Source organism: Salvia miltiorrhiza, chromosome 8 (assembly GCF_028751815.1).
Source record: "Salvia miltiorrhiza cultivar Shanhuang (shh) chromosome 8, IMPLAD_Smil_shh, whole genome shotgun sequence".
Lineage (NCBI taxonomy): Eukaryota > Viridiplantae > Streptophyta > Magnoliopsida > Lamiales > Lamiaceae > Salvia > Salvia miltiorrhiza.
This window is the reverse complement of record NC_080394.1, coordinates 25249289-25276529: the sequence shown is the minus strand read 5'-3', so window position 1 is coordinate 25276529 and position 27241 is coordinate 25249289. Positions and strand designations below refer to the sequence as shown.

The 27241-nt window shown below is 39.1% G+C and overlaps 2 protein-coding genes across 3 annotated transcripts; one reads left to right on the top strand and one right to left on the bottom strand.

The window, feature by feature from the left end:
- Window positions 1-1376: 1376 nt before the first annotated feature.
- Window positions 1377-2509, bottom strand: LOC130998237 (uncharacterized). The gene is made up of 2 exons (XM_057923669.1): window positions 1694-2509; window positions 1377-1616 (listed from the first exon to the last, which is right to left on the bottom strand). The coding sequence occupies exons 1-2, from the start codon at window positions 2507-2509 to the stop codon at window positions 1377-1379; spliced, it is 1056 nt and encodes a 351-aa protein (XP_057779652.1).
- Window positions 2510-20988: 18479 nt separating this feature from the next.
- On the top strand, window positions 20989-24771 carry LOC130997230 (uncharacterized). Of its 2 annotated transcripts, XM_057922491.1 has the most exons (4): window positions 20989-21759; window positions 23383-23655; window positions 24284-24558; window positions 24685-24771. In XM_057922491.1, exons 1-3 carry the CDS (start codon window positions 21199-21201, stop codon window positions 24551-24553), a joined length of 1104 nt encoding a protein of 367 aa, XP_057778474.1. In that variant the 5' UTR covers window positions 20989-21198; the 3' UTR covers window positions 24554-24558; window positions 24685-24771. The 2 variants fall into 2 exon arrangements, with proteins under 2 accessions (XP_057778474.1, XP_057778473.1); XM_057922490.1 differs by having other exon boundaries at window positions 24284-24771.
- Window positions 24772-27241: the final 2470 nt, after the last annotated feature.

The window sequence follows — 27241 nt, the reverse complement described above, 5'->3', positions numbered from 1 at the left end:
GTTACTCCCTCCGTCCACGAATCAACTTCTTGTTTGCCTCTAAAATTTTGTCCACCAATTAACTTCCTACTCTGCTTTTTGGACATACATACCCTCCCTTACTTTTTAAATTACCACCTTTTACCACTTGGGCCCACCATATTACCTTCACATTATTAATTAATCTCACTAATTAACAACATCTAATTAAATTGGGCTAACAGCCTAAATAAATTTAGTTACCTTTTTCGGCCCACCTATCCTAGGGTTGCCTACCTATTTTATTCCCTAAAATGGGAATTCATACTTGATTGGTTGAAACCCTAATTTCTTGAGCGGCGCCGATTCCCTCTACTCCCTACTTCTCCGATCTTCTTCTTCCTCCCACCGTTCAATGACTTCTCTTCCGATGTCTCCTCCCACCTATTCAAGGGAGTGGGTTGTTCAATCGGAGGAAATCGAGTCTTTTTCCGTGCACCCCTCCATGGAAGAAGTCGTCGAGAAGTATGTTGCTTCTTTTGACGAGGTCGTGCCGGAGACCGATTCATTCGTGCCGGAGACTGATTCATTCGTGGTGGAGACAGAATCCATGGTGCCGGAGACTGAATCTTTTGTAGATTCGACTCCGGCACCTGGATCTGTTGACCTGTGGTCGCCGCCGACCCCTACTCCACCTTTAACGGCGCCGGTACCCGGATTTGTCGAAGAAGTCATCTTTTACAATTTTGCTCAGTTTGAAGCCGAGAAATACACGAAATACGTTGGTATTTCGGAGTCCATCGACGATGATACTGAGTACCAAGCATGACTTGCTGCCGGTGGCCTCGTCTCTGATGTACACCCGCTACCCCACTCGCCGCCGCCGCCTTCAGAACCCTGTGCGCGTCGTCGCCGCACTCAAACCCTAGAAATCTTTTTTCCTTGTTTGCTAGATCTGCTTGATTAAGGTGACATCTTTATCATTCTATCGTCTCTTTTGTTTTGTTGGTGGCTGGTGATGCCTATGGGGTCTGTTGGTTGGCTGGTGATGCCTATGGTGTTTTTGGGTGGCTGGTGATGCCTATGGTGTTTGTTGTTTGCTGTTCTTGCCTGAATATGTGCTCTGAACATGATGCCTGTATATGTGCTCCGGTGATGCCTATCATTTCAGACTTAAATTGATGATTACTGGTGTTATGGTGCTCTGTATATGCTTCCTGTATATGTGCTCCGGTGATGCCTGCATTTCAGATTTAAATTGATGATTACAGATACTATAACTTGGTCTTAGACAGTCCCAATGATGATGTTTAATCTGAGGGAAATTGTTTACCTTCTAAGAAAGCCACCACTAAGTTTCTGACTTAGTTTGGAGGTTTCTTAGTAGTTAAACATACAAAATGAACCCCTACACTACTCTAATTGATTTGCACATGCATGAACCCCTCCATGATTTGTTGCATCTCTTCTTCCTCCATGGTTTGTTGTGCTGCCTCCTCATTGCTGCCATAATCTTGTAGACCCTGTAGGTACTCCACACACTCCTGCACTAAGAGTTCTTCAACTTGTAGAGTTTCTGGTAGAATGCCTGCTCTTTCCAATCTTTCTTTATTCATATGAGGGATTGTGTAGTTGTTATCCCCTTTAGCTTTGAGTATCTGTCGAGGACATTAAAAAAGCTAAATGATGAATTCTAAACACTAAATTCTAATAGCATAACGTAGTAAATTCATACCTTAGCGATCATGCAGTCCCTCATGATGTTCTTTGTGATGTTTGGTATTGGTTTAACCTCCATAGTGCCTTTTGCTCTATTCTTTGAGTTTCTTTTTGCTTCCTCTACATTTGTGAATGGAAAGATGCCCAATTTTTCATCAAAAAGCACATTCCCCTGTTCATCTATGATTGGGCGTGCAATTGCAGATAGAAACATGATTTTGTGAATAAATCTCTTACTTTTGCAAGTTCTATAAGGTTCCTTCTCATTCGGCAAAAGGTAATACCTATCCTTAGTTTTGGTTAGGTAAAACCACTTCTCGTCTATGTGTATAGTGTTGAACATCGTTTGGAATTTCCTCATTCCCATCTCACTCACATCACTAAGCTGTGATAGGCTCCATTGCAGCCTTGCTTTTTTGTTTTGAGGAGTTAAGAACGGCTTGATGGAATTGGTATGTGGTCTAAGTTCCTTGCTTTTCACCCAATTGTGAAGAAGTGACTTACTAACACCTAATGAACATGCCATCACTCTAATTGATGATCTTTGTAGAACACTTAGATTTTTTACCTTTTCTGCATCGAGTTTCCACTTGTCTTTGTGAGTTGATCCTTTTTTCATGTTCTTTAATGCTATAGGTATACCTACGGCTTGCTGCGCGGCTGCTTCTTTCCAGATTGTGTAAACGGTCCTTTCACTTGTTTTGAAGATGTTGGCGGCCTCCTTCTTCGCCCCGTAGTTGCATTTGCCGTTCGAACTACGTTGCAACAACCAGTGTGCAATCTGGTTCCTTTTTTCATTTGATAGTTTAGTGCTTTCCTGATTTTCTGCCATTTGGTGTAGTTGGAGAAATTAAATGAGCTCAACCACCTCTCCCATGTATTTATTGGCTGATTTAGTAGGTAGGTGGCATTGGAATTTCCCTCCAAATGTTTGAGAGGTGTTTTGGGATGTAATGGCGCCATTTTTGTTGAATTGACAGATTAGTGTTTATCATTTCAATGAAAAAATAGTGCATAAATCAATTTCAAGACTCTGTATTTAAATTTTCATTTTATTTAATGTTTATCATTTCAATGAAAAAATAGTGCATAAATCAATTTCAAGAATCTGTATTTAAATTTTCATTTTATTTAATGTTTATCATTTCATGAAAAAATAGTGCAGAAATCAATTTCAATTGAACTGGGAGATTAGGTGTTTATCATTAAATGCTTTCATTTCAAGAATCGGTTCTTAAATTTTCAAGAATCTGTCCTTAAATGCTTAAAGAATTTTCAAAATGGAATATGTGCTTACATTTTCATAATTGAATCGGCACTTTTGTTTAGTATTTTCTCATTTAAATGCTTTCATTTAATAATGCTAAATAGTTAGTATTCATCTAATAAAATAATGTTTAGTATTCATAATTGAATCGACACTTTTGTTTAGTATTCATCTAATAAAATAATGCTAAATAGTTAGTGAAAGATTACTAAAAGTAATCACAATACATTATCACTACCCTTTTAGTCTTTTACACCACCTTTACACCACCTTTTTCAGCTTTCTTAAAACCTGTGCCCAACCCCAAACAAGAAGATGATTCATGGACGGAGGGAGTATTTATTTTATTTTATTTTTTTACTTTCTTTCTTCTATAAATTGATTCCACTTTCATTCTTTCAAACATCTTCTTTCTTCATCTTCTACTCCCACTTTTCTTCATATTCTTCTCTTAATTTTCTCACATAACCATGGAAGGAGATTGGAGAAAATATTGGACCCAACACCCCCAAAATTCATCTCCCAGCGAATCAAATGCATCCGCCCAAGAATTCTCGCCATTCACTCGAGAATCAAATGCCTTTCAAACACAAGGCATTGAAGGAATCAATTTGAATGCCCAATTTGCGGCAACGTCCGACCCTGAGGTGGAGGAGATAGCATTTATGCCTCCCAAACAACGAGGTCACTATACTCCGACGGAAACGATACTCGTGTGTCGTTTATATCTCGAGCACACAAACGACTCCGTGGTGGATACTAACCAGAAAGGAGCTCAGTATTGGGGTGCCATTATGAAGAAATACAATGCTCAACGACCCCAAGATACCATTCCACGCGATATCAAGCAACTCAAGTCGCACTTTCAACGCATGGCAAAGAAAGTGAAGTTGTGGGAAGGCATATACAAAAAATGCCGAGAAAATTGGGCATCCGGCATGAGTGATGAGCAAATAATTGAGCAAGCAGAAAAAATGTGGATTGTCGAGTATCGTTCGGCGTTTAAGTATCCATATGCATGGAAGGTGCTGCGCGAATCTAGAAGATTCGCGAGCATTGGCGAGGATGTCCATTCCGATAAACGCTCGAAGGGATCAAAGTATCTCCACAAGGCCCCAAGGCTAAAAGGCGACGAAGAGAGACAAAGGAAAAGGTAAGAAGAAGGCCGAGACATCCGAAGACAATGCTTGAGCTCTCGGGTACATGGCGGAGATGATCAAGGTCATGGGCCAATTCTCCCAAACTCAACGCGACATCGCCGATAGCATTTTGATGAGTAGGGACACCTCTCAAATGAATCCTGGCGAGTTGGCGTTTCACTTGGCCAAGGTGGAAAAAATCAAGCAACGCAACAATCTCCCATAGATTCTAGGTTTCTTTTGTATATATTTTTTTCTCGCGGAGGACTTTCCAAGCTTTGATATAGCCAAATCTCTTCTTGTGGTGAGCCTCGTGCATCGTATGGGCGGCTTTGATGATTTGATCATCGCTCATCCCGCTACCCCAATTATCGTGGCATGCCTTGTAGTAGTCCATCCAAAGTCGCACCTCCTTTGAGACTCATCCGAAGTGGGATTTGATATGATCCGACTTACACGTAAGAGCACCCGACGGTGTGAGGGCGTTGTATTTCTCGCCGATTGAGCCCCAATATCGAAGCAACTTTTGGGAAGTTCCCAAAATTGGATTGTGGGTAGCCTCCGCCCACAATATGCATATGAGCTCTGTCTCGTCGCTCGTGTAGGTGGTGCGCGGCCCCTTGGCTTTAGGCTTCGCCTCCGGCACTTCTTCTTTAACGGTTGGTAATCGTCACATTGGTTGAGTAGTAGGCACACCCAAAGCAAAGACGTTTGAAGCTTGAGAAAATGGAGCAAGCCCCATCATTGGTTGAGTAGTAGGCACACTCGAACTTCCACCGCATTGCTCTAGGTAATCGTCGAATTCACGATCCATTGCCAAAAAATTGAAGAAAAATATATAACATGTGAAGAAATTGAAGAATGGGAAGAAAGCTTTGATATGAAAATTGGTGGAGATAAATAGGGGTATTTATAGAATGGGGAAGGAAAATTAAACAAAAAAAATCACTCCCACTAGCCGTTTTTTATCAAACGATAACAACAATTATAAAAAAAAATGGAGCAAACGGTCAAAAAATTTGAAGAAAAATCGGATTTTTTTTAAATATGCGCGTGTGGGGAACTCGCCCCACACAACGCCTTCTTCACCCCAAGACGCAATTTCAACTCGGTGTCGCACCGCCGCGGGTCGCCAGCGCGATGTGCGACATCTCATCCGCGTCGATTCGACCTTATCACTCCCGCACTGGAGGTGTTATCACATATTTGTGGACAAAAAAATAGGTACAACCAGTATTCCCTCCGTTGCATTACAAATATTTCATTACTTTAAGGTAAGAAGATTAAAAATATATATAGAAAATAGATAATTGGTTAAAATTATTTAAATATTAAATATAGAGAGAAAATATATTGCCAAAAAAGGAATGAAACATTTGTAATAGGACATCCCATTATGAAAAGTGCGACATTTGTAATGGGACGGAGGGAGTATTATTTTTTTGGTGGATGTTATTTAGAGTTTGGTTGAGCTTATAAGAGCATCTCCAACACATGGGGAGCGTGCTGCCTCGAGCTGGCATGTCACGTTGGTGTGCGCGCTGGCGCGTCCCCTCGGTGCGTGCCCATAGTGGCGGATCCAAGATTTTAAAATTAGGGGTGCAAAGAATAATTTCATAAGAGATTTATGGGCTTTTCAAAGTGTGGGCCAATAGTGGCAATAGATAGGGATGGCAATCGGGTACGATGGGTACGGATAGTGACTATCCATATACTTATACCCACGAACTAAATGGATAGTGGTTTTTAACCACGAAACTATCCATGGATATCAAATGATATCCAAACCTGTCACCCGCGGATATCCGCGAACCCGCTACCCGTCGGGTATCCGCCACCCGCTATCCGTCGAATACCCGCCACCCACTATCCGTCGGATACCCTCCACCCACTAATCGCTGGATACCCGCTACCCACTATCCATTGGATACCCACGAAATAAAATTTAATTATAAATTTATAACAAATTTAACGAGTAATTGACGGGTATTTCACGGGTAATTGACGGGTATTTTCGCGGGTAAATGGGTTTCGCGGGTATGGATGGTAAGTATTCAAACCCATACCCACGAACTAAATGGATAGTGAATTGTAACCACGAAACTATCTGTGGATATCAAATGTCTCTCAAACCCACCCTAATAGGTTCGGGTTTTCGCGGGTATCCATTACTTGCGGGTAAATTGCCATCCCTAGCAATAGATATATTAATTTGGGTTGGCTTATTATACTTTGAAATGGGGGTGCAAATTTTAAATTTACAAAAAATTATATATAAATATTAATACTAGTAAAAAAATGGAGTATTTTTTTTGATGCAACTGCACCGCACCCCCTTGTTCCATGGTGTAGCCGCCACTGCGTGCCCAACGCCTTGGATCGTGCTGGCACGTTTGACGATGAAATGGAATTGCTTGCAGTACATGCGTGGTTTTTAGAAAAAATGAAAAAAAAAATTAAAAAATTGACCGTTGCTGCGATTTTTTACTTATTTATTTTTACTTATCGTGTGAACGGCTCTCTCCCCCCATTGTTTCCCATTTTATTATTTATAAATACCACTTTATTTCCACTTCAATTTCACATATCATTTTTTCTTTTCAATCTCCATTCTTTCTTCTTCTAGCAAAATATCATGCATATATGAGAGAATAAGATATATATTGTTAAAATTTGGGTTACCCAAGAAGTTATAGGGATAAGTTGATGGAACCTGAGTGAGGAGTTCCTTCCCAAGGATCTCATAGATAATATTTCAAATAATCATGCATATTTTAATTCTTATAGCTACCACATAATAAATATTACAACTACAGTAAAGTGGAATACATCAAATCCTAGCATGCTCCTGGAGATTGATAATTTATATTGTTGTAGTTTATGACCTTTGAATACTTTAGCAACTATGGTTTCGACCTGAGAATCTTCTAGGTTATTCTCTCCTACAACTCGAATATTGGATGGACAACGAACTAACGCATGATAGTCGGGAGACGAGCACAAAATCACAGGATTGGAGCAGTTGAAATTTTCAACCACTAGGATGTAGGGGGCAAAAATTTGCTCGATTTTCTTATTTTTTATTTGTGTTCTCATTCTCCCTTGTTCATTGGTGTTGATGGGCTAAGCTAGAGATTCCTAGGAAGATTGGGATATGACCTCCTCATAGACTTGAATTATCTTAAGCTAATCTTAACTTAAATTTAAATTTATCAATATTAATTCATTACATTAAAGAATTAACATTGCATCGTCATATTATGAATATGACTACTTTACTTTTAGTTATTTTCCGTGTTTAAGATAATGCCCATCCATTATTTAATTTAAACTTGGTGACAATTACAATTAATTAATATGTTTTCCAAGAGTTTCAATTGCTCTAACATTATTATTGTACCTGAAATTAGTTCTAACCGATCGGGTTTCTAGTTATGATCACCTCAAGGGGATATCATCAACTCGATGCATTGAAACACGCTTTTATATAATAATATAACAACACTTCTCAAGATTACATTACTATTGTCCAAGATATCTAGATATTGGATTGTTAATAACTCTCACCGTGATAAATCAAAGCAGTGTATAATAAGATCTTGTATGCACAATATTATTAATATAAATTAAGAAATAACAATTTTTCAAGATCTCATTTCTGTCAGCCATTTAGAACTTATCTCACCGTGAATCCAGTTTCAGTGTTATATCACACAAGTATCTATGATTAGCCAAGATAAGTTAATTTCACAACTTATATAACTTCAGTCGTTACCAGTAGATTATCCAAATCTATTTATAATATATATGAATTTACTTTATTCTATAATAGATTATTCATGCGATTTTTTATGATCATGATCACCATATGATATTTATATAGAATCTAGACATTATTCAATATAACTAACAAATAAATATAATGCAACTATGTGACAAAACTATTTGTTCATAAATAAGGAAATAATGTTTATACAAGTATCAAAGTATATAAGCATCTAAAGCATATTTTGCAGTATACAAAACCTTAACACTAGCAACTACTACATCATTGTATCTCATCAATAGATGGCCTTCATCAATAATGCAGTTCAAAACTCCAAATGATAGGCGGTATGATTTAACAAACAATTATCTAACATGAATGTAATCGGTTGCAATGCATAATGCTCATGTGAAACAGGATTAGTTTGATCCAAGGGCTCTCAAGTGTGTTATGTTAGTTTGATCCAAGGGCTCTCAAGTGTGTTATGTTAGGGTATCCCAATGAATTAAAGGATATAGTTTGTAGTGTATAGAACCTGACAATAATAAGACATTATTAGCGGGAATGTTATATTTAATGAGAAGGATATGTCATTTCTATCAACCAATAATAAGTTCATATTATCACAAAGTACTACAACTGATGATGGTATAATAGTTAAGATAAAGTTAGCTAATGAGATTAGAGTTGAAAATTCTCATTAAAATCAAGATTCAATTCAAATGGAAGAAGACTTAGAAGTAAGAAATAAGATTTGAATTGAGAAATTATCATTAGCTTGAGATAGACCAAGAAGAAATATAAACTTGCCATCAAGATATGTTGAAGCTGATATGATACATTAAGCTATGTGTACTATAGATGAGATTGAGTATGAACCTAGTAATTAGGTGCAACTATAAGAAGTCTTGAAGCTGATAAGTGGATCTTAGCTATGAGAGAAGAGCTAGATTCCCTTAAAAACAATAGAACCTAGATTCTGGTTGATAAATCATCTCATCATAAACTTGTGAGCTGTAAATGAATTTTCAAGAAGAAAGTTAAAGTTACAAAGAATGGAAAAGAAGTAAGATACAAAACAAGGTTAGTTGGAAGGGATTTTACAGAGAATGTTGTCATGATAACGATCTAAAGAGGTACAATAATTTTAGATCGGTTGTACAATTTCTTAGCCTTTGTGAATACATATCTAGAATACTAAGTACTCCCTCCGTCCACCAAAGATATGCCACTTTACTTTCGGCACGGGTTTTAATAAAATGTGAGTGAAGTTGGTAGTGGAGTAAAGGTCCCACTTTAAATGTGAGTGGAATGGTGTGGACCCTACTACTAAAAATGGATGTGGCATATTTTTTGTGGACGGACGAAAAAGGAAATTGTGGCATATCATTGGTGGACGGAGGGAGTAATTAGTAGGCGAAACACATTCAGAGATCATTGTATTTTGATAAGCGTTTTTATAATTGATTACATTTTATTAGGTCCTTCTACTTCTTAATCCATATTGTTAGGCCCGGAGGGTCTCGAATAGGTGTATGGGGGGGGAGAGGAGAATACACCTATAGGCTATTTTTACTCAAAATCAGTGGGATCGCAAGATAGAGATCAAAACGAAACTTTACACGCAAACTTAGACACCTGTTAACTGAAAGGAATTTTGACCAAACAGGGTTGACGACTGATACTAAAATACTCTTCAGTAATGAGTTATCAGTTAAGTCACTGGAATTTAACTGATGCACGTTAAGGCTTCAGTCGAGTTTGCTAAAATAGAGATGTTACAAGTCTTCCTGACTATCAGAGGATAGATCAGTCAGACTGATAACATACGCAACAGAAATAACTTTGTTTCGAAATAGCTTTTGTTGAGCACGTTGTTAGTCTTAGATTTCTCTTTGTATTTAATCAGTATTCAGTTTATCAATTGAAAGAGCACAAGTAAGAATGTAAAACTGAAAGCTGTAAATAACACAGAGATTTTTACGTGGTTCGGAAAATACTTCCTACATCCACGGTCGGTTGATCAGACCAACAACTTTACTCTGCAAGTGCTTAGCCGGGTGCACTGCAAATCGAAACTGTGTGCTTAGCCTGGTGTGTTTTATTGTGCTTATGTTTTCAATTGGGCGAGATTAGTCTTTCTATGCTTAGTTTTTGGTCTCGAATCTTGCTAATTTTTATGAATTTGTGGAAGAGTAGATGGTTTTCGATGCGAATTTCGGGTTTGTGAATGAATGGTGGTTATTCTTGTTTTACTCTTGATATATGTTTCTTGTTTGTGCAAAGAATTTGAGTTTTGTTGCAACATGATTGTAAGTAAGTAAAACGTGATTTGTCCGGTAGATGCTAGAAGGAGTGTTGTCATTGTGATTACCTACGATCGTATCTTATCTGTGAAAATGTTGGACGAATTGCCAACTTCAAAATTGCCAGCTCTGAAACATCTGGCCTGTTCTGAAATGTGATAGCTCTGAGTCTCTGCTCCTCTAGTCTAACTATGAGCATGGGAAACCACGTGAAAAGACTTTGGATTACATCCAAATGGTTTTATTTCATGAATTATGGCTCAACTGTCGAAAATCTTAAGCACAAAAAGTGTGAAAAATGGTGATATTGATTATAATGGCGATCACATTAGGGAATTCACTTCTAGCGGAGAATTGAGTCTGATCGAATTACTTGCATTACTCTTTTGTTGCTTCTTAAACTTTGAGTTACTTGCATGATCGAGAAGATGTGTGTTGATTGTAAAATCTTGAATTGACTTGTGAATGTTTGGATTGGAAATTGGCATTGTTGAAATCAATCTCTTCCTAGGATTCATCTGGATTTTGCTTGAGGACAAGCAAAAGGCTAAGTGTGGGGGGTTGATTTATGCTTAATTGTGCTAAATTTTGGGGTTTATATGAGCTTTATTTTAAGAGAATCTTCTGGAAATTTGCGCGTTTTATGGCTTGTTTGATGCTTTGCAGGAGATTTAGGTTTTTAGATGGAAGAATACAATTTTAGAGATTTCGAGGCTAAAGAGGTGTTTTTAGCATAACTCTGTAGCCAGAGCAGAGCAGCATAGCTCTATCGCCAAAGCCCGCGCTCCAGACCAGACCAGAGAAGTTAGAGAAGCGAAGCCCGCGCTGAAAAGTCAGAGAAATCCGCGAAAGCGCCAGCGGGATCAAAGTCCAGTGCAACGGAACCGAAGTCCATTACAGCGGAATCGGGAAAGCCAGAGAAATCACCATTCCGCTGGCGAGAGCCACAGCAGAAGTCGTTCCGCTGGCGAGAGCCGCGATTTCCGCCATAGTGGAGATTATTTCCAGAGCGTCACAGCTGGACTTACCTTCCTTTCGCACGATTCTATTCCTTTTAGAGTCCGGCTTTGCATGGCAACTTCCATAGTGATCAAGAAGGATTTGAAGTCTATAAATAGGGCCTAGTTTTTCTTTCAGACACCCAATTTTCCTTGCCCTAATTTTCGTCTTCCTGGAGATCAACTTTCCCTTGGCAGCCGCAACCTTAGACTTAGATTTATTAGTTTACTTTGATTACATTCATACTTTTGCTTTCAGTACCGACGATTTCTCTTTTCATTCCAGAGTAGTTATTTTATTGCGTTTTAATTTATTCTCTTGTTTTATGTTTACTTCTATTTCTTTGCTTGTTCTTAATTTAAGCATGAGTAGCTAAACTTTTAATTCGGCGAGAATAATGAAACTCTGATTTAATTATCTGTAAGACCTAATTGGTTTAAAATTGATTCCTATTGATTCCGATTAATTCCTAGGTTCAATGATAATTCTAATTTTATTTAAGCCTGATCAACTTAAGTTTAATTGGATTATAGTCAATTAGCACCTCCAATCCGTAATTGTTGGAATAGGGTTGATTAGTGACAAAACTACCATGTTTGTAGTAGGAATAAATTGGTGGATTAATTATTACTAGCGTATCTAGGATAATTGGTCTAAATTGGGTTCCTTCCTCTTAATGCTGTTAGAATATTAAATCTAAGACTGGCGTATCCAGCTAGGTTATATTTTAATAAGGGAAATAGACAAGACTAGCGTATCTAGCTGTTTATCGACATAGTAAACATGATTAAACGAAATAAATTGAATTGAAATACGAAATACCGTAAACGTCTTGAACGTGTAATTGTGTCACTCAATCACAATCCAAGAATAAACTAAAAACTGAATTAAAATCTAACTTAAAACAATGATGAAAGCAAGTAAATCCTAAACTTCGGCTGCCAAAGGAAGATCTCAAAGGCGTCCAAAAATTAGGGCAAGGGATTGATTTTTTACAATGAAAAGTATGGCCGTATTTATAGACTTCAAATTTCTCTAGATCACCATGGAAGTTGCCATGCAAAGTAAAACTCTAAAGGCAATAGGATCGTGCAAAATAAGGCAACTCTCCAGCTGTGACGCGCTCTACAAGTCATCTCCACCCTAGCGGAAATCGCGGCTCTCGCCAGCGGAATGGCTTACGCTCTGTTTCTCGCCAGCGGAATGGTGATTTCTCTGGCTATCGATTCCGCTGTAATGGACTTTTGCGATTCCGCTGTACTAGCTTTTGACTTCTCTGGTGATGACTTCGCTACACTGGCTTCTTGATTTCGCTGACTCTAGAGAAATGGTGATTTCTCTGGCGTTTGATTCCTCCGCACTTATGATTCCAGCTGCGAAGCGATTTCTCTGGCGCTTCTGATTCCTCTGGCGATTCCGCGCTCGCTTTGATTCCTCTGGCTTCCCATTTCGCTGCTCTGGCAAGCAAGGCTTTGCTTCTCTTACATGCCAGAGTATGCACAAAAACACGATTCTTAGCCCAAACTCTCCAACATTTGCACTCTTCATCTTGAAAACCTAAATCTCCTGCAAGGCATAAAATACACCATAAAACGCACCAATTTCCAGAAGATTTAACTTAAAATATGCACATGCAAACCCCTAAAATTAGAACAATTAAGCATAAATCATGGTGCACACCACCGAATCAACTGAAGATCCAATCTTCAGTACCAACACTTCACTCGTGCTAGGATTTCTCACTCCTAGCACAAACCTGCACTAGGATCTCACGGAGTCAAAGTACCTTCCTGAACTCCTTTTCAACTCAAACACTCGATTCTATCTATCGAATGGAGGTTTGAAATCTTGCCAACTAAACTTCAAAGAACAAGTTCTTTGGAGTTAGTTTTAACCTAGGCTTTGGGTAAACAGAGGTTTGCTTAAGGTCTAATAGAATGTATGTAATCAGCAGTGACTGATTTTTGGCTTTGGTATTCTCTTCTTCGATTCAAGCTTTGAAAAGATTTAAGCTTTTGGCTGAGAAACAATTTTGGCAGAGTTTCAGCTTATGTTGTTGAATCGGTGAAGATTGAAGTGATCCTCGAGCGCTATTTATAGGAGAGGTCTTGAATAGATCCGTTGGCGGAGAACATCTTCAAGATTTCTTCCGTTGGAGAGCTTTTTGAATTTGGGCTGAGGCTTCAATCTTCGAGGTTCCTTGTTTGGTGAGAACGGCTATGTTGAAGAGCAGGAGATGTGATGTCTCTGATAAAGTAGCCACCAAATAGGAATGACCTCTGCAGAGAGGGATGATCCTGAGATCTCTGCATTTAATGCGGCTGTACTTTTGGAGTACATGGCTTCCTTTGAACGTTGGAGGTTCAGTCCGAGGAAGAATGTTTAACTGATACTTGACTTTAGTATCACTCCGCTGAATTCACGTGGCACACATTAAGTAATCAGGTATGGACTGATTCTTCAACTGATACTTCAATTGGTAACTTCAGTCTTCATTCTTCAGTCCTTCGTCCTTCAGTCTTCAGTCTTCAGAACAACAAACTATACTAGAAGAAGAACTCGAACACTTGAGTTCGAACAGTTCTAATCTATTACAATTAAGGCCTATGGATTTTGGTATCATCAAAACAAGGATTAGGATATTTCGATAAGTTCCCAACACATATTATTGGATCAATTTTAATTAATTTGTCAAGCTCGTTAACTTTTCCGTCAATTATTATCCACATCATCAATTATTATCAAAATAAATTCCTACTTATATTATAATCAAATTGGGGAAAAGGTAGAAAAGTGCATGATCCTTCATCACCTGATTTTACTTTGCAACATGAGCAATGTCTTTTACGATTCACCAAAAAAACATAAAAAAAAATCTATCTATTCTCATTCATTTTTTAAGATAGAATTAGGATCTAGTGTGGTGTGTGAGGGAGAGTGAAGGTAATGTTCCATTAAAACAATGTATACTCCATTGTCAAACAATATGATGGATCCAAAATTTCTAACGATTCTAAAAAAACCACAAAATTAGAATATGTTAATTCTTATATATATACAAATAGCTTCTAACGCGAGCCTAAAATCTCGAGAAGTTCTACAATAAAGGATAATCATCGTCTTAATGGCAGTTGTGGTCTAAATTTTAAGAGTAGCCAACAATGTCGTATTGGAAAATGAGGAGCTTCAACAACCCATACAGTTCATGCTCAGTATTTGGCAGATGAACTTGTATAGCCTCCGATTACCGCGGAGGCTCTTGTAGTGGTTTCCATCAGCGACGTCAATGCATGAGTACTGCTCGTGTACGGGGACACAAGACTATACCTCAATCATCTGCAAGAATCTGTTGCCTATTTAACCTCTTCAATTCTAAATGTGGAATTTAATTATTTTAATTATTATAGGGAATGTGAATTGTTATTTTTATAATAATTGACTAGGTGAAATATAATTGACGAAAAAATTAATTGATTTGCAAATGCATTAAAAAAAGGATCTAATGACATGGATTATTAAATCATAAGAACCTAATAAAAGGACAAATTGTAAAAGGACATATCAAAACATAAAGTACAAAAAATTAAAGTGTTCGATTAAGTTCCATAAAAATTTTATTACAAATTTTCTCCCATTGTCCTATGACCAAACCCTAGCCGCCGCGGGTTTCTTCAGGAGTGTTGCGTTCTCCTTTCGGGAAGGTGATTCTCATCCAATTTTCTTGGGATTGTTGTTTGATCTGGTTTTTCTCTCTTTGGTACAGTTTTCTTGTTGGTTTGTGCACCCATGGATCCAGACGAAAGCGCGAGAAGGGTGGTTGAAATACGCCTCTCCACCAAAGACAACTCAAAGGAGATAAATATCACAGCCATTGACTCTGCTCGCAGACAACACAAGGTCGCTAAGATGATTTTGGGGAAGATTTTCTCGGAGAGAGTGGTGAACTGCGAGACCTTGAGAGAAAATCTCCCAAATCTTCTCAAACATCGTGGTACTATGGAAGTGGAATTGGTTGGGCGAAATATCTTTGCTATCACTATGGATCTGGAATCAAATATTGACCGTATTGTTTTGGAAGGACCTTGGCACTTTTTTAATGAACTAATGATACTGCAACGGGCGGACCTTTCTAATTCAGCTGTGAATACAGTTTTCGAACATATACCTATGTGGATTCAAATTCATAATCTGCCAATTGCCTGTATGGACCACCTTATTATACGTCGTATTGGCGAACAGGTGGGACGCGTGCTGGAGTTAGATGATAACAAGGACAGTTCATATGTTGGGCGTTACGCAAGGGTCAAGGTTTTACGCTCTATCAATGAACCGTTGGTTAAATGTGTACCATTAATGATCGAGGGGAAAGATTCGGAGGAAATAGTTTTAATTCTCTATGAGAAATTGCCAGATCACCTTTGTTTTGCTTGTGGCAAGTTGGGTCATTACATGCGCGTTTGCGATGTGAATAAAGACAAAAAAATAAATCCGAGCTTTGGAAACTGGTTGAAAACGAGGAGGGGGATCGAATACCGCCGCAACACCTTTCCCACGATCAAGCCACGCACCGAGATGCAGGGCCCTCGCAGATTTCCTATTCCAAATAGGTTGGGACCACCTCCTCCACCGAGAGGAGATCGACCCCAGACACAAATGATTTGGGAAGAATAGGCCAACACACTTTGTAGTGCAAATACTGATGTTGACTAGGAAGAGGAGTTGGCTATGGGAGATTTTTCGATTCCTGGTGGAGGTGAAGAGGCTGATATGATGGTGGAATATGCACCCAATACCACTGTTAATTTTAAAAGGGCAGAGACTTCTATGAAATTGGGTACAGACTCTTCAGAGAAAACAACTGAAAAGGTTCTGGAAATAGAGGTGGCGAATGTACAAGCTATGACTATATCACTCCCCGAAAGTGAGAAGCGATCACCAGAAAAATGCCACACTCCACACAAAAAAGCGTCTGAGGTCCCGTCCCCGGCAAAATTGAAATCTAACCCCAAAGGAAAAGGCTGGAAACGAATGGCACGTGTTCCTAGCTCAGACTCTAAAGTAGTTTCCGATGAAGTTGAAGGTGCGACTGTTGGAAAATCTGGCAGCAAAAGGCGAGGAGTTCCAGAAGTTTTTGAGGATCGCAGAAAGAAGAAACAAATTGATTGGGGACTGGAGAGGAAAGAGACAGGTGTACCAAACGATGGATCAACGGCGGAGGCTGCCGAGCAGCCCCGCCGATCATTATGAATGTTTTAAGCTGGAATGCACGAGGGCTGGGGAGTCCTCGTGCATTCCAAGAACTTCGCCGGCTGGTAGCTGGCTTCTCCCCAAGTGTACTTTTTCTTTGTGAGACTAAAGTTAATACTGTTAAAGCAAAATGGTGGCGGTCATTTCTTCAGTTCCAGGGGCATTTCGTGGTTGATCCCAAAGGTTCAAGCGGAGGACTGATGCTCTTCTAGAAGGAGCCTTGCACTATTAGCATCAACAGCTTCTCCTCGGGCCACATTGATTGTATTATACAAACTAATGAATTGACTTGGCGGTTTATAGGTTTTTACGGCAATCCAGTGACAAGTAAAAGACAACATTCATGGACCCTACTGAAAAGGCTTGCTTGTAGTTCAGTTATGGATATCCCAGTGGATTGTGGGAGAGATCTCAATGAAATCACGTGTAGGGCAGAATGCTGCGAAATGAGCAAACGACCGTGGCCCCAAATGCGTGATTTCAATCTGGCGCTTAATTATTGTGGGTTAAAATCAGTACCTTGTGATGCCTTTTTCACATGGTACAACCAAAGAAAATGAGAAGAGGTCCGCTTTGGCAGACTTGACAGATTTCTCATTAATCGTCTCGTGGATGATATTTTTGAGGTTGGTACGGTTCATGTGTTGGATCCTTTTGGCTCGGACCACCGGCCGATTTTGATGAATTTCGCCGTGAGGAATGCACAGGTGGAAACAGGGTAATGGGAGAAAAAGGTTTTTCTTTGAACAAAAGTGGCTTTTGGATAAGACCTTCGGGGCAGATTTTCTTACATGTTGGACCAACTCTTTCGCGACCTCATTGCATGAGCAGTTGGTCACTTGCCAGAGCTTTCTATCAGTTTGGGCGAAGGACAAATTCGATAAGCTTCCCAAACAAATAAAGGAACTCAGGGAAAAATGATAGAATTTACTGAACAAGCGACCCCATGCAAAGAATTTTGCGAGAGATTTGGCAAAAATAACCAAAGATTTGGAAAAACTTACGGAAGCGGAAGAGATCCACTGGAAGCAAAGATCGCGAGCTAATTGGCTGGGATTGGGAGACCGCAACACAAAGTTTTTTCATGCATTTGCTAGAAAGTGGAAAGAAAAGAATTATATTGTTTCTTTGAGGAACGCGGATGGGGTGGAAGTGAAGAAGGAGGGTGAGATTGCTTTAGTTGTGCAGACATATTTTGAAGATATATTTTGCTCTTCTCAACCGGACCAGTCAGCCATTGACCAAGTTACAAATTCTTCTCCACTTTCTTGGGTGAGGGTTCGAGGGCAGATCTGGCCAGACCCTTCACGGCAGATGAGGTGCGAAAGACACTTTTTCAGATGAATCCTCACAAGGCTTCCAGACCGGATGGGTTTTCTCCGTTCTTTTTCCAAAACATTTGGGGCGAAATTGGTGACTACGTTGCTAGAGAAGTTTTTCAGATTCTTAACGGGCATAAGAGCATTAGGCTTTGGAATAAGACTCTTATTGTCCTTATCCCGAAGACTAAGAAGCCGAAAGACATGAAGAATTTTCGTCCGATAAGTCTTTGCAATACGACTTACAAGTTAGTTGCCAAAACCCTCGCGAATAAACTTCGCACGGCCTTACATTGGGTGATCGATGAGTCTCAGAGTGCCTTTATTCCAGGACGACTTATTTCCGATAATATTATCCTGGGATATGAATGTATGCACTGGATTCGAAACAAAAAATAGGGGTCTGAGAGTTTCGCGGCGGCTAAACTCGATATGAGTAAAGCCTATGATAGGGTGGAATGGAAGTTTTTGCGTGCTATGATGGTGGTTCTCCGTTTCCCTTTGTATTTGATCGATCTTGTGATGCAATGCATAGCCACGGTGCAATTTTTTTTCGTGATTAACAGCAAAGTGTATGGGCATCTCACCCCAACTCACGGCCTGCGCCAAGGATGCCCCTTATCACCTTTTCTGTTTGTTATTTGTGCGCAGGGGTTCTCATCTTTGCTTCAGAGTTTCGAGAATCAAGGCCTCTTTAGTGGGGTAAGAATGGTGCGTCATTGTCCTACAATCACGAATCTATTTTTTGCGGACGATAGCCTTCTTTTTTTTAGAGCATCGGAGGAGGTTGCTCGAAATTTCCTATTTGTTCTGCGGAAGTATGAGAAGGCCTCGGGGCAAACTATTAACTATGAGAAGTCGGCGATTACTTTTAGCCCCAATGCAACGGACTTGGATATTGAGAAAGTTACACAGACGCTCGGGATCACTGAACGGTAGGCCATGCAGTTTATTTGGGGCTGCCTACTTTCATTCCTCGACAAAAAAGCTCCATTTCGATTACCTTCGGGATTGTGTTGTGAAAAAATTACAAGGGTGGGAACATAAATTTTTTTCGGCAGGGGGAAAGGAGACTCTTCTTAAATCAGTTATCCAATCAATTCCGTCTTACACTATGGCCTGCTTTCGGGTTCCGATTGGTGTGTGTGAGGCTATTGAAAAAGTTTGCGCTCAGTTTTGGTGGGGTGATACAGAACATGGTCGAAAGATGCATTGGGCTCGTTGGGACGTGCTTTGCCAGCAAAAATCAAAAGGTGGTTTGGGTTCTAGACATCTCGTTCCCTTCAATCAAGCTTTGCTTGCGAAACAGGTATGGAGGATCATTAAAAATCCGACGTCTCTTCTCGCTCGAGTGCTCAAACAACGCTATTTCTGTAATGATGACATTATGGAAACTCGCATTTCCTCAAACAGCTCATATGTTTGGCGCTCTATTTGTTGGGGTAGAGAGCTACTGAAAAATGGCCTGAGATGGCATGTTGGTAAAGGTGACGAAATCTCGGCTTTCTCCGACTGTTGGATTCCGAGTTTGGGTAGATGGCAATCAGCCCATTTAACATCCGCTGATCAGAATTTGAAAGTGAAGGATTTCATTGGGGAAGATAGGATGTGGTAGAGGGCAAAACTTGTGAATTTTTTCCCTTCTTTTGTTGTGCATGCTATCTGCTCGTTAGATTTACCGAAAGAACCAAGGGATGACTCTCGGTTTTGGGGTTCTGATGAAAAAGGAAAATTTAGAGTCAAGTCCGGTTATCTCTGTGCTATCAACTTCTACAAGCCTCACGAATCTTCGTTGCGAGTCGATTCCAGTAAATGGTGGAAACGTTTTTGGGCATTGCACCTTCCACCGAAAGTCTTGCACTTTTCTTGGCGGGCCTTAAATGATTTGATCCAAGTTAATGCTAATTTGGCTAGACATCACGTACCCACAACGGCGATATGTTCCTGGTGCAATATTGATTGGGGTACTACGAGCCATAACCTTATCTGGTGTAAGAAAGTCCGTGAAGCCTGGAAAGAGACTAATCTTTGGCAGCTGTTTAAAACGTTCAAAAAACTTGATTTAAGGGATCTCTGCAGGGTGGTGGCGGATCGGGATGGGGATGAAAGTTTAGAACAATGGCTTTTCCTCCTTTGGTTTGTTTGGAAGTATTTATATGAGCTCAAACATGGTAAGAGGGGGCCAAATGATACTCTTCACTTGAGTGAAGGATTGCGAATGTTGGAAACCTATCAAAAAGCTCGAGAACAGACTCTCATTGAACATCGTCTACTTCCGGCTGAGGGCGAGAAGCACTGGTACGCTCCACCTCCCAACGTTTTACGTGTTGATGTTGATGTGGCTTATCTCGAGAAAGACTGTTGTGTGGGTATAGGATTTATCATCCGAAATGCGCTGGGCAAACCTATGGCAGCTGGGTGCCAAAGGATTGGACTCACACCCACAGTTCTTCTCGCGGAGTTACATGCTATCTTGGTGGCTGTGGGCTTTTGTCTGGAGAATGATACGGGACCAGTGGTTGTTTATACGGATTCACTTTTGGTGACTCATGTTCTTCAAGACTCACACCATGGCACCGAGTCTCTATGCGACGATCTCTGGGATGCTTTTGTTCACACTAGGAATTACATTGTTCTTGATTTTCTTCACGCTAGACGTGAGGCAAACCGAGCAGCTCACGAGCTTGCTCGCTTTTCTTTATCTTCTTCTGATGTTGTTGTTTGGAAGGCCGATTATCCTAATTGGCTTCTAGACATTGTCCATTCCGACTTGAATTAATATATGGTTTCACCTTTCAAAAAAAAAAAAAAACATAAAGTACAAAAGTCTGTTAATATGTCTTGCCTAATTAATAGTGATGTTCACATTTCTTTTTCTCTGTCTCATTAATAATGATATGTTAAAAAAAAATCACATTCTCTCATAAAAAATTATGAACTCTATTATTTTATATTTTTTTCGTCCATAAAAAATAATTCATTTTTGCTATTTTGAGAGGTCCACAAAAATTACTCCATTTTCACTTTTAAAAACTTTCTATTATATGATGAGTCTATTTCTCCACCATTACATTTTAAGTGGAATAATTTCTCCAGTTATAATAAATTAAATTATTTTCATTAAAATTCGTGTCGTCCCCTTTTAAAATTATTTTTGGTGAATGAAAAGAGTATTACTTTTATCATTTAATCACTTTTTCTTTTTAAGAAAATTTAATCATTTTTTTTAATAATTATATCAAATAGTAATGAGTTATTGTTAATGAAATGGATTATAATGGCCTTGTTTGGGGAAAAAAAGTAAATAACACTGTTCAACTGTCGCCGTTACTTAAAAGAGTATCCTTGTTGGCGTGACATGGTGGATTGATTTTCTTCCGGCAATCAATTCCTCTCCGAGTTTGTGATTTCCTGAATCTAATCCCAATTTTTTCACACCGATAAACGCCCAATTGATCACAATTCATCACTCATAAAAATGGCGAAACCCTGGTCGTCAAGATTTATCAGCCGTTCTTTTCATCTAATTGCATCAAAACCCTCAGCAACCGGCACTCCGACGAGCACCGGCATCTCCAATTTCATTGCTAGCAGCCCTAAAGTAATTGAAAACCCTAGTTTCTCTTCGTGGCTGTTGAATTCCCAAAGAACCCATTTCTCTTCTTCAGCTAATCCAGTTGGCGTTTTTGGAAAATTATATGCGCATCCTGAATTGTTGCAACGTAGAAATCCTCTAGGGTTTAGGCATCTTTCGATTAATCGTGGTGAGATGGGTTCTAAGCATTTCGCTTCAAAAATGGCGAAAAAGCCTGCTGTGGCTCTCAGGGGTGCGTTTGACCGGTATAAGGAGGCGGCGAGGCTGCAGATTGAAGCGTTCTGGAAGAGGAATTACATGGTGGTGCTGGGCGCTGGCGGGTTGGTGGTGTGCATTCTGCTGTGGCGGCTGCTGTTTGGGATCGCGACCACCTTTATTGGGTTCTCGGAGGGAATGGCTAAGTATGGGTTTCTGGCTCTTTCATCCGCTATTGTTGCCTTTACTGTGAGTTGCTCTTCGCTTGTTCTAGATGACAGAATTGTATAAGCTTTGCAACTAGTTATGTATATTTGTTGGTAATTGGTTTTTAGTTGATTATTTAATGGTGGAGAAAGAATTTCATTATGGGGTCTCAGGCTGGTTGGTGTCTGCTTTAACTATCGATTGTTGTATTAGAGGGGGTATGATCTAGAATGACATGAACTAGTTATTGGTGTGTAGGCTGTGTTAATTATTAGTTTACTTCATCTTGCAGAAGCATTAACATGCTACTGCTAATCAAGGGCTAGTTTACCTCTGGACATAATCAACGGCTAATTGACTTTGGACTCTTGCCACACTTATCCTTGTAACTGCAGGCTTGATCAGTGTGTACCTTATTGATCTATATATGTCTGCTCAATCAATTCGATTGTGTATTTTTTGGGAACTACTATAAGTTATGGAGACATTATCTGATTTGCTTGAGGTAGGCATTTTTGTTATAGATGTGCTGCTCTTGCTTGAGTGTAAGTGCTGATAGCTGATTTCCCTTGTTACAAGACCTTATGACTCTCAATTTTCGCCAAACTCCCATCCTCAAGGCCTCACGAGTCTCTTATAATAGTGTAAATCTCAAACACTATCTTTTATGATCTCAAGTTTAAGTAAACAGTCTTTTCCTAATGCTACACAACTTATTTGTGGGTTCACATTGTAAACAATCAATATGACCAATGAGAAACTCTGGGTTCACATTAATGATGTGTAGTAAATTATGTGTGTCTATAGTTAAGCATTTCAAAACAAGTGTATCTTTGTGGTGATCCTCATTCCACTTGCCTATCTGAAGTCTTGAAAACTGAAGAGAAAACGAGAACACATAATGATCAGATTAAGGGTTATATACCAAATCTTAACATGCAAGAAGATCAAACGGAAGGGAATTTCAGCCAGGTGGAAGCTATAGTTGTCTGAATTAAGTTGTCTGGTTCTTTACGTATTCCCATTTTTTAAGTTGTTTATTTTGTTCGCTGGACATGCTTTGGTATTTTTGCTTAAATCTCATATTGAGGAAACTGAAATGCAATAGAAGGCTAGGTGCTGCTCCAAGCCGGCATTTTTCTTCGTTGTTACTTGCAATGTGGTTGTCTCTGTACCACTTTTTCTGCCTCCCAGCCCTTGTGACCTTAGTTGATCTCTAAGTTGACTCATGGATGGTGTGCTTGCCAGAGTAAAACGTTGATATTGAAATTCAGTTAACATTTTTCGTTTAGCAATAGGAATGGTGAACAGAGAAGTTTAAGGGAAGGGTGAAATGAAGAGATAACAATTGGCCCGACATATATACATATAACTTGACTAGTATAAGGGAAAATCAATCATTCGATGGTGCAACATGTGATTATCTTTTTGATGATGTAATATGACATCTTTTAGATTCCTGCTCACTTTAAACTTTCCCCCCCTAGTTATCGAACACAACCTTGAAGATAAACTTTCTGCCAAGCAAACAATTTAAACTATGTGTTTCCCTCAAAAAAAAAAAAAATTAAAACTATGTGCTGATTTTTTCATTAATTCATTCTTTTGGTTTTTTTTCAATCTAATAGCCCTTTTTGACGATCGTGCTACAATTTTTTCCTCAAGGGTTTATATTTCCGTGCAAGATTTACTGTCAACCCTGATAAAGTTTACAGAATGGCCATGAGGAGGTTAAACACATCCGCCGGCATTCTTGAGGTAATGGGTGCACCACTCACGGGCACGGATTTGAGAGCCTATGTGATGTCAGGAGGGGGCATCACCTTGAAACATTTCCGACCTAGGTTGGGAAGCAAACGATGTTTTCTTATTTTCCCTATTCATGGTTCGGAAAGGAAGGGATTAGTCAGTGTTGAAGTCAAGAAGAAGAAAGGCCAGGTTTCTTCCAATTCCAGCCAAAGCCTGTTATTCTTCTTGAAGTTATTGTTCATTATTTTATGTATAACTGCCAGTTATTATTTTCTCTTGTCCAAATATCAATGCACTAGCACTTGGTTGATCCTATGGGTTCAAGAAAACATCAACTCTGCTGGCTATAGTTATTCATACAGCTGCAAAATATAGGTTGTGGATTTTGGTTTGGTCCCAATTTCCTTACCTTGAGATACTGTAAAGTTTTATAAATATTTTTCTGAGTAATTATGAACTAGGTACATATCGTTGCATTCAGGTCAAATTGTTCACGATTCTTCATAATCAACAAGTTCTGACTTCATTTCTCTAGTCAAGTTTCTAGTTATTTTAATGAAACAGACGATTTGCTTCTGACTTGCATTAACTGTCTACTTTTACTGCAAAGGAGAAGCAGCCTTGAAAAAAAACAGGTTCCTCTGGGTAAGAGTCGAGGCTTCCCATTAGAAGTTTAGCGTGGCTTCCTCTTTGTGGCTTTTGCGTTTAGTTTGACTCAGCTGTGGGATGGAACATATTTTGTCCACATTGATTTTGAGAATTAGACTTTTATAGTATTCTCAATCTTATACTTACATGATGTTTAAATATTATGCAGTATGATATGAAATTATTGGCAGTGGATGTTCCTATGGCAACTGGACCTGACCAACGCCTGTTCTTGATCGGGGATGAAGAAGAGTACAGAATAGGTGGTGGTTTAATCTCTGAACTACGAGATCCAGTTGTCAAAGCATTGGCAGCTGCTAAGGAGTTTGAAGCTCGCGATGAGAAGGAGGATGAGGAGGATGATGCAAGGGAACTTGAAGAAGCAGAAAGAAAGCATCAAGAAGAAGTTGAAAAGCTCCAAAAAGAGCAATCCGGGTAGCTGTCGTAAGTGTTTGTTCAGTTCCATCATCTCCTCTCTCGAATTCCCCTGGAGTTTTGATTTTCTTCAACCCTTTCGATTCGATTGTCGCAGCTGAACTGACAGAAAGGCTGATATCACCTTTGTAACAGATCTCACATCATCGACATTCTAAAAGGGAGAACCTCTTTTACGCTGCGGCATTGTTTTCCTATCTAAATAAAGAGGATTTATCTAAATGAAAGGAAGGAGAAGTTGCTTCTTTTTCTTGAAGATTTTGTGCTGTTGTTAGTAATGAGAATGAACATGAAAGTTGACGAGAAATTTATAACGGTGTAATTGTCCAATTCATGGTTATGGCGATGATAAGCGATTAGTTTTTATTGTTTGTAACTTTTACCTGGGCCGGAATGATGCGACTTGTTGAACATACATGTGCGACTTGATAAGCGATTTTAGAATACAATTTTTCATTTATCCTATTTTCTCTCTCCTTAATGTTGAACATACTACTATAATTTTTCTTTAAATTTTTTATGTTAATTTTATATCAATTTTTATGATTTTATTTACATATTTTTGTAATTATAATAGTTTTTAGTGTAATTAAGATGAAAGAAACTATATTGATTCATTTTAGAACACATTAAAAAAATATATAAATATTTTTTTTAAAATTGTTACAATCAAATAAAGGAAAAAACTCACTCACACTCTAGCTCCTAGGGTGACTCGAACCCCCGACCTATTGATTAGAGGAGAAGCGTCTCACCAACAGACTGCGCTTCATCGTCGTTAAAATTAAAAAGTGAAGAAAAGGGTAACTTAAAGAGTTTTTTTTTTTTTTGCACGAGAATTAAGAAAACAGTATTTTGTGTGTAGTTGAAAAAAAGTGAAAAAGTGAATAAATGGTAAAACTTTTGCTCAAATAAGAAAATGTCTCAAGAGTCAAGATAGATGAGACTGCCCAAAAAAGAAAGTGTCTCAATATAGGTGGGACGGATGGAGTATTTCTTTCTTTCTTTCTTGAGTTAGGGGATGAGGACTTTGATTTTAACATTGGTCTCATATTTGTATAAAGATATGAAATATCACTAAATTATAAAAATTGTGATGAAAATTATTACTCCATCCGTCCCAATATTCATGTCTCCTTTCTTTTGGGCACGAGTATTTAGGAGACTAAAATTAAGAGTTAAATTGTGTATCACATATACTTAAGTTAAGTTAGTGTTAACTTAATTAAGGGGTGCTAGGTACTATCTCTACCTCCCATAAAACTCCTACGACCAGACCACCGCCTGTAAATCGCTACTGCACCACCGCCTGTAAACCACCGCACCCTGCCACCTTACCTCAAATGGTTTCCGCCTGTAAACCACCGCACATTGGCTGTTGGGTCCCGATGAGGTACTGAACTGGTGTATAGGGGGGGAGAGAACACACCAGTTGGATATTTTGCGAAAACTAAAACTGAAACTGAAGATCAGTAAATGAAACGGTTAAGGCTGAGACTGATAATGAGTCAGTCACTTTAACTTCAGTGTGGGGAACTGGTCGACAAACTGCAATTCAGTTAGAGGTACAACCTTTTCAGTTTTGAAATCAGAGTAGTGTTAGAAATCCTACTGACTGTCCTTGGACTGATAACACTGAAGCGGAAACGATTTAAGAAATACTCCCTCCGTCCCAGCTTTTAGTATCCAACTTTCCTTTTTTGGCCGTCCCACATTTTGGTATCCATTTCTATTTTTAGTAAAAGTAGGTGGGGCCCTTACTCCACTTTAATTATTTTAACTCTCACATAAAATGTGGGACCCTTATTCCACTCACAACACACCAATCACTTTATTAAAACCCGTGCCATTCTCAAATGGATACCAAAAGTCGGGACGGAGGGAGTAACTTTTAATGAAATGATTATCAGTTTTAGGGTTTATCCTTTAGGTTATCAGTTTTCAGTGTAAGTCAAATGTAAAACACAGATTGAAACTGAAATACTGAAAGTAATAAGCGACACAAGGATTTTTATGTGGTTCGAATACTGATTCCTACGTCAACGGTCAGTAGATCACACTGACAATCGATTAGGGTCGTGCTTACGGGTGCACACCAAATCTTACAACTGAAACACTCGTTTCAATGCTAACACATGTTGGACTTCTCTTCCTTAGCTTACTGGTGCTAAGTAAACCACACGTCTAGCTTGTGGGTGCTAAACACCCTAGTGTTTAGACAACTGTCTCGAACACTTTCTCAAACTCTCTTTTCTCTCTCTTTGAAAGGGGTTCGAATTTCCAACTAGGATTACGGAGAACATGATCTCAATAATAAATTTCTAGGTTTAGGGTAAAGATAGTATTTGCCTAGAAAAGCTAAGAGAATATTTGTTATCAGTTAAGATTAATAGTTTATAACAGTAGGGATTCTCTTCTTCGATTCATACTTTGTGCTGTGAAAATGCTAGGCTCTTGAGTTCGACAGAGTTTCAAGTTTCTGCGTTGAATCGGTGAAGAATGAGGTTGATCCTTGAGCTCTATTTATAGGCAAGCATCCTGAGAATAGATCCGTTGGAGGAGGTCAATCTTCAGATTTCTGCCATTGTGACTCACATTTGAATTTGGGCTTAAGGTCCTCAGTCTCCGTTCTCTCCAAAATGAATAAGGTATCGTCCTTTCTTTTGTGGGAGAGGGTGCTGCAGAGTAAAGT

Excerpts from the sequence above, each read along its gene's own strand:
- LOC130997230 (XM_057922491.1), top strand. The coding sequence starts at position 21,199 with ATGGCGAAACCCTGGTCGTCAAGATTTATCAGCCGTTCTTTTCATCTA. Across the intron at positions 21,760-23,382 it reads CCGCTATTGTTGCCTTTACT|GGTTTATATTTCCGTGCAAG; the intron begins GTGAGTTGCTCT and ends TTTTTCCTCAAG. Across the intron at positions 23,656-24,283 it reads TCAAGAAGAAGAAAGGCCAG|TATGATATGAAATTATTGGC; the intron begins GTTTCTTCCAAT and ends AATATTATGCAG.
- LOC130998237 (XM_057923669.1), bottom strand. The coding sequence starts at position 2,509 with ATGGCAGAAAATCAGGAAAGCACTAAACTATCAAATGAAAAAAGGAAC. Across the intron at positions 1,617-1,693 it reads GGGACTGCATGATCGCTAAG|ATACTCAAAGCTAAAGGGGA; the intron begins GTATGAATTTAC and ends TGTCCTCGACAG.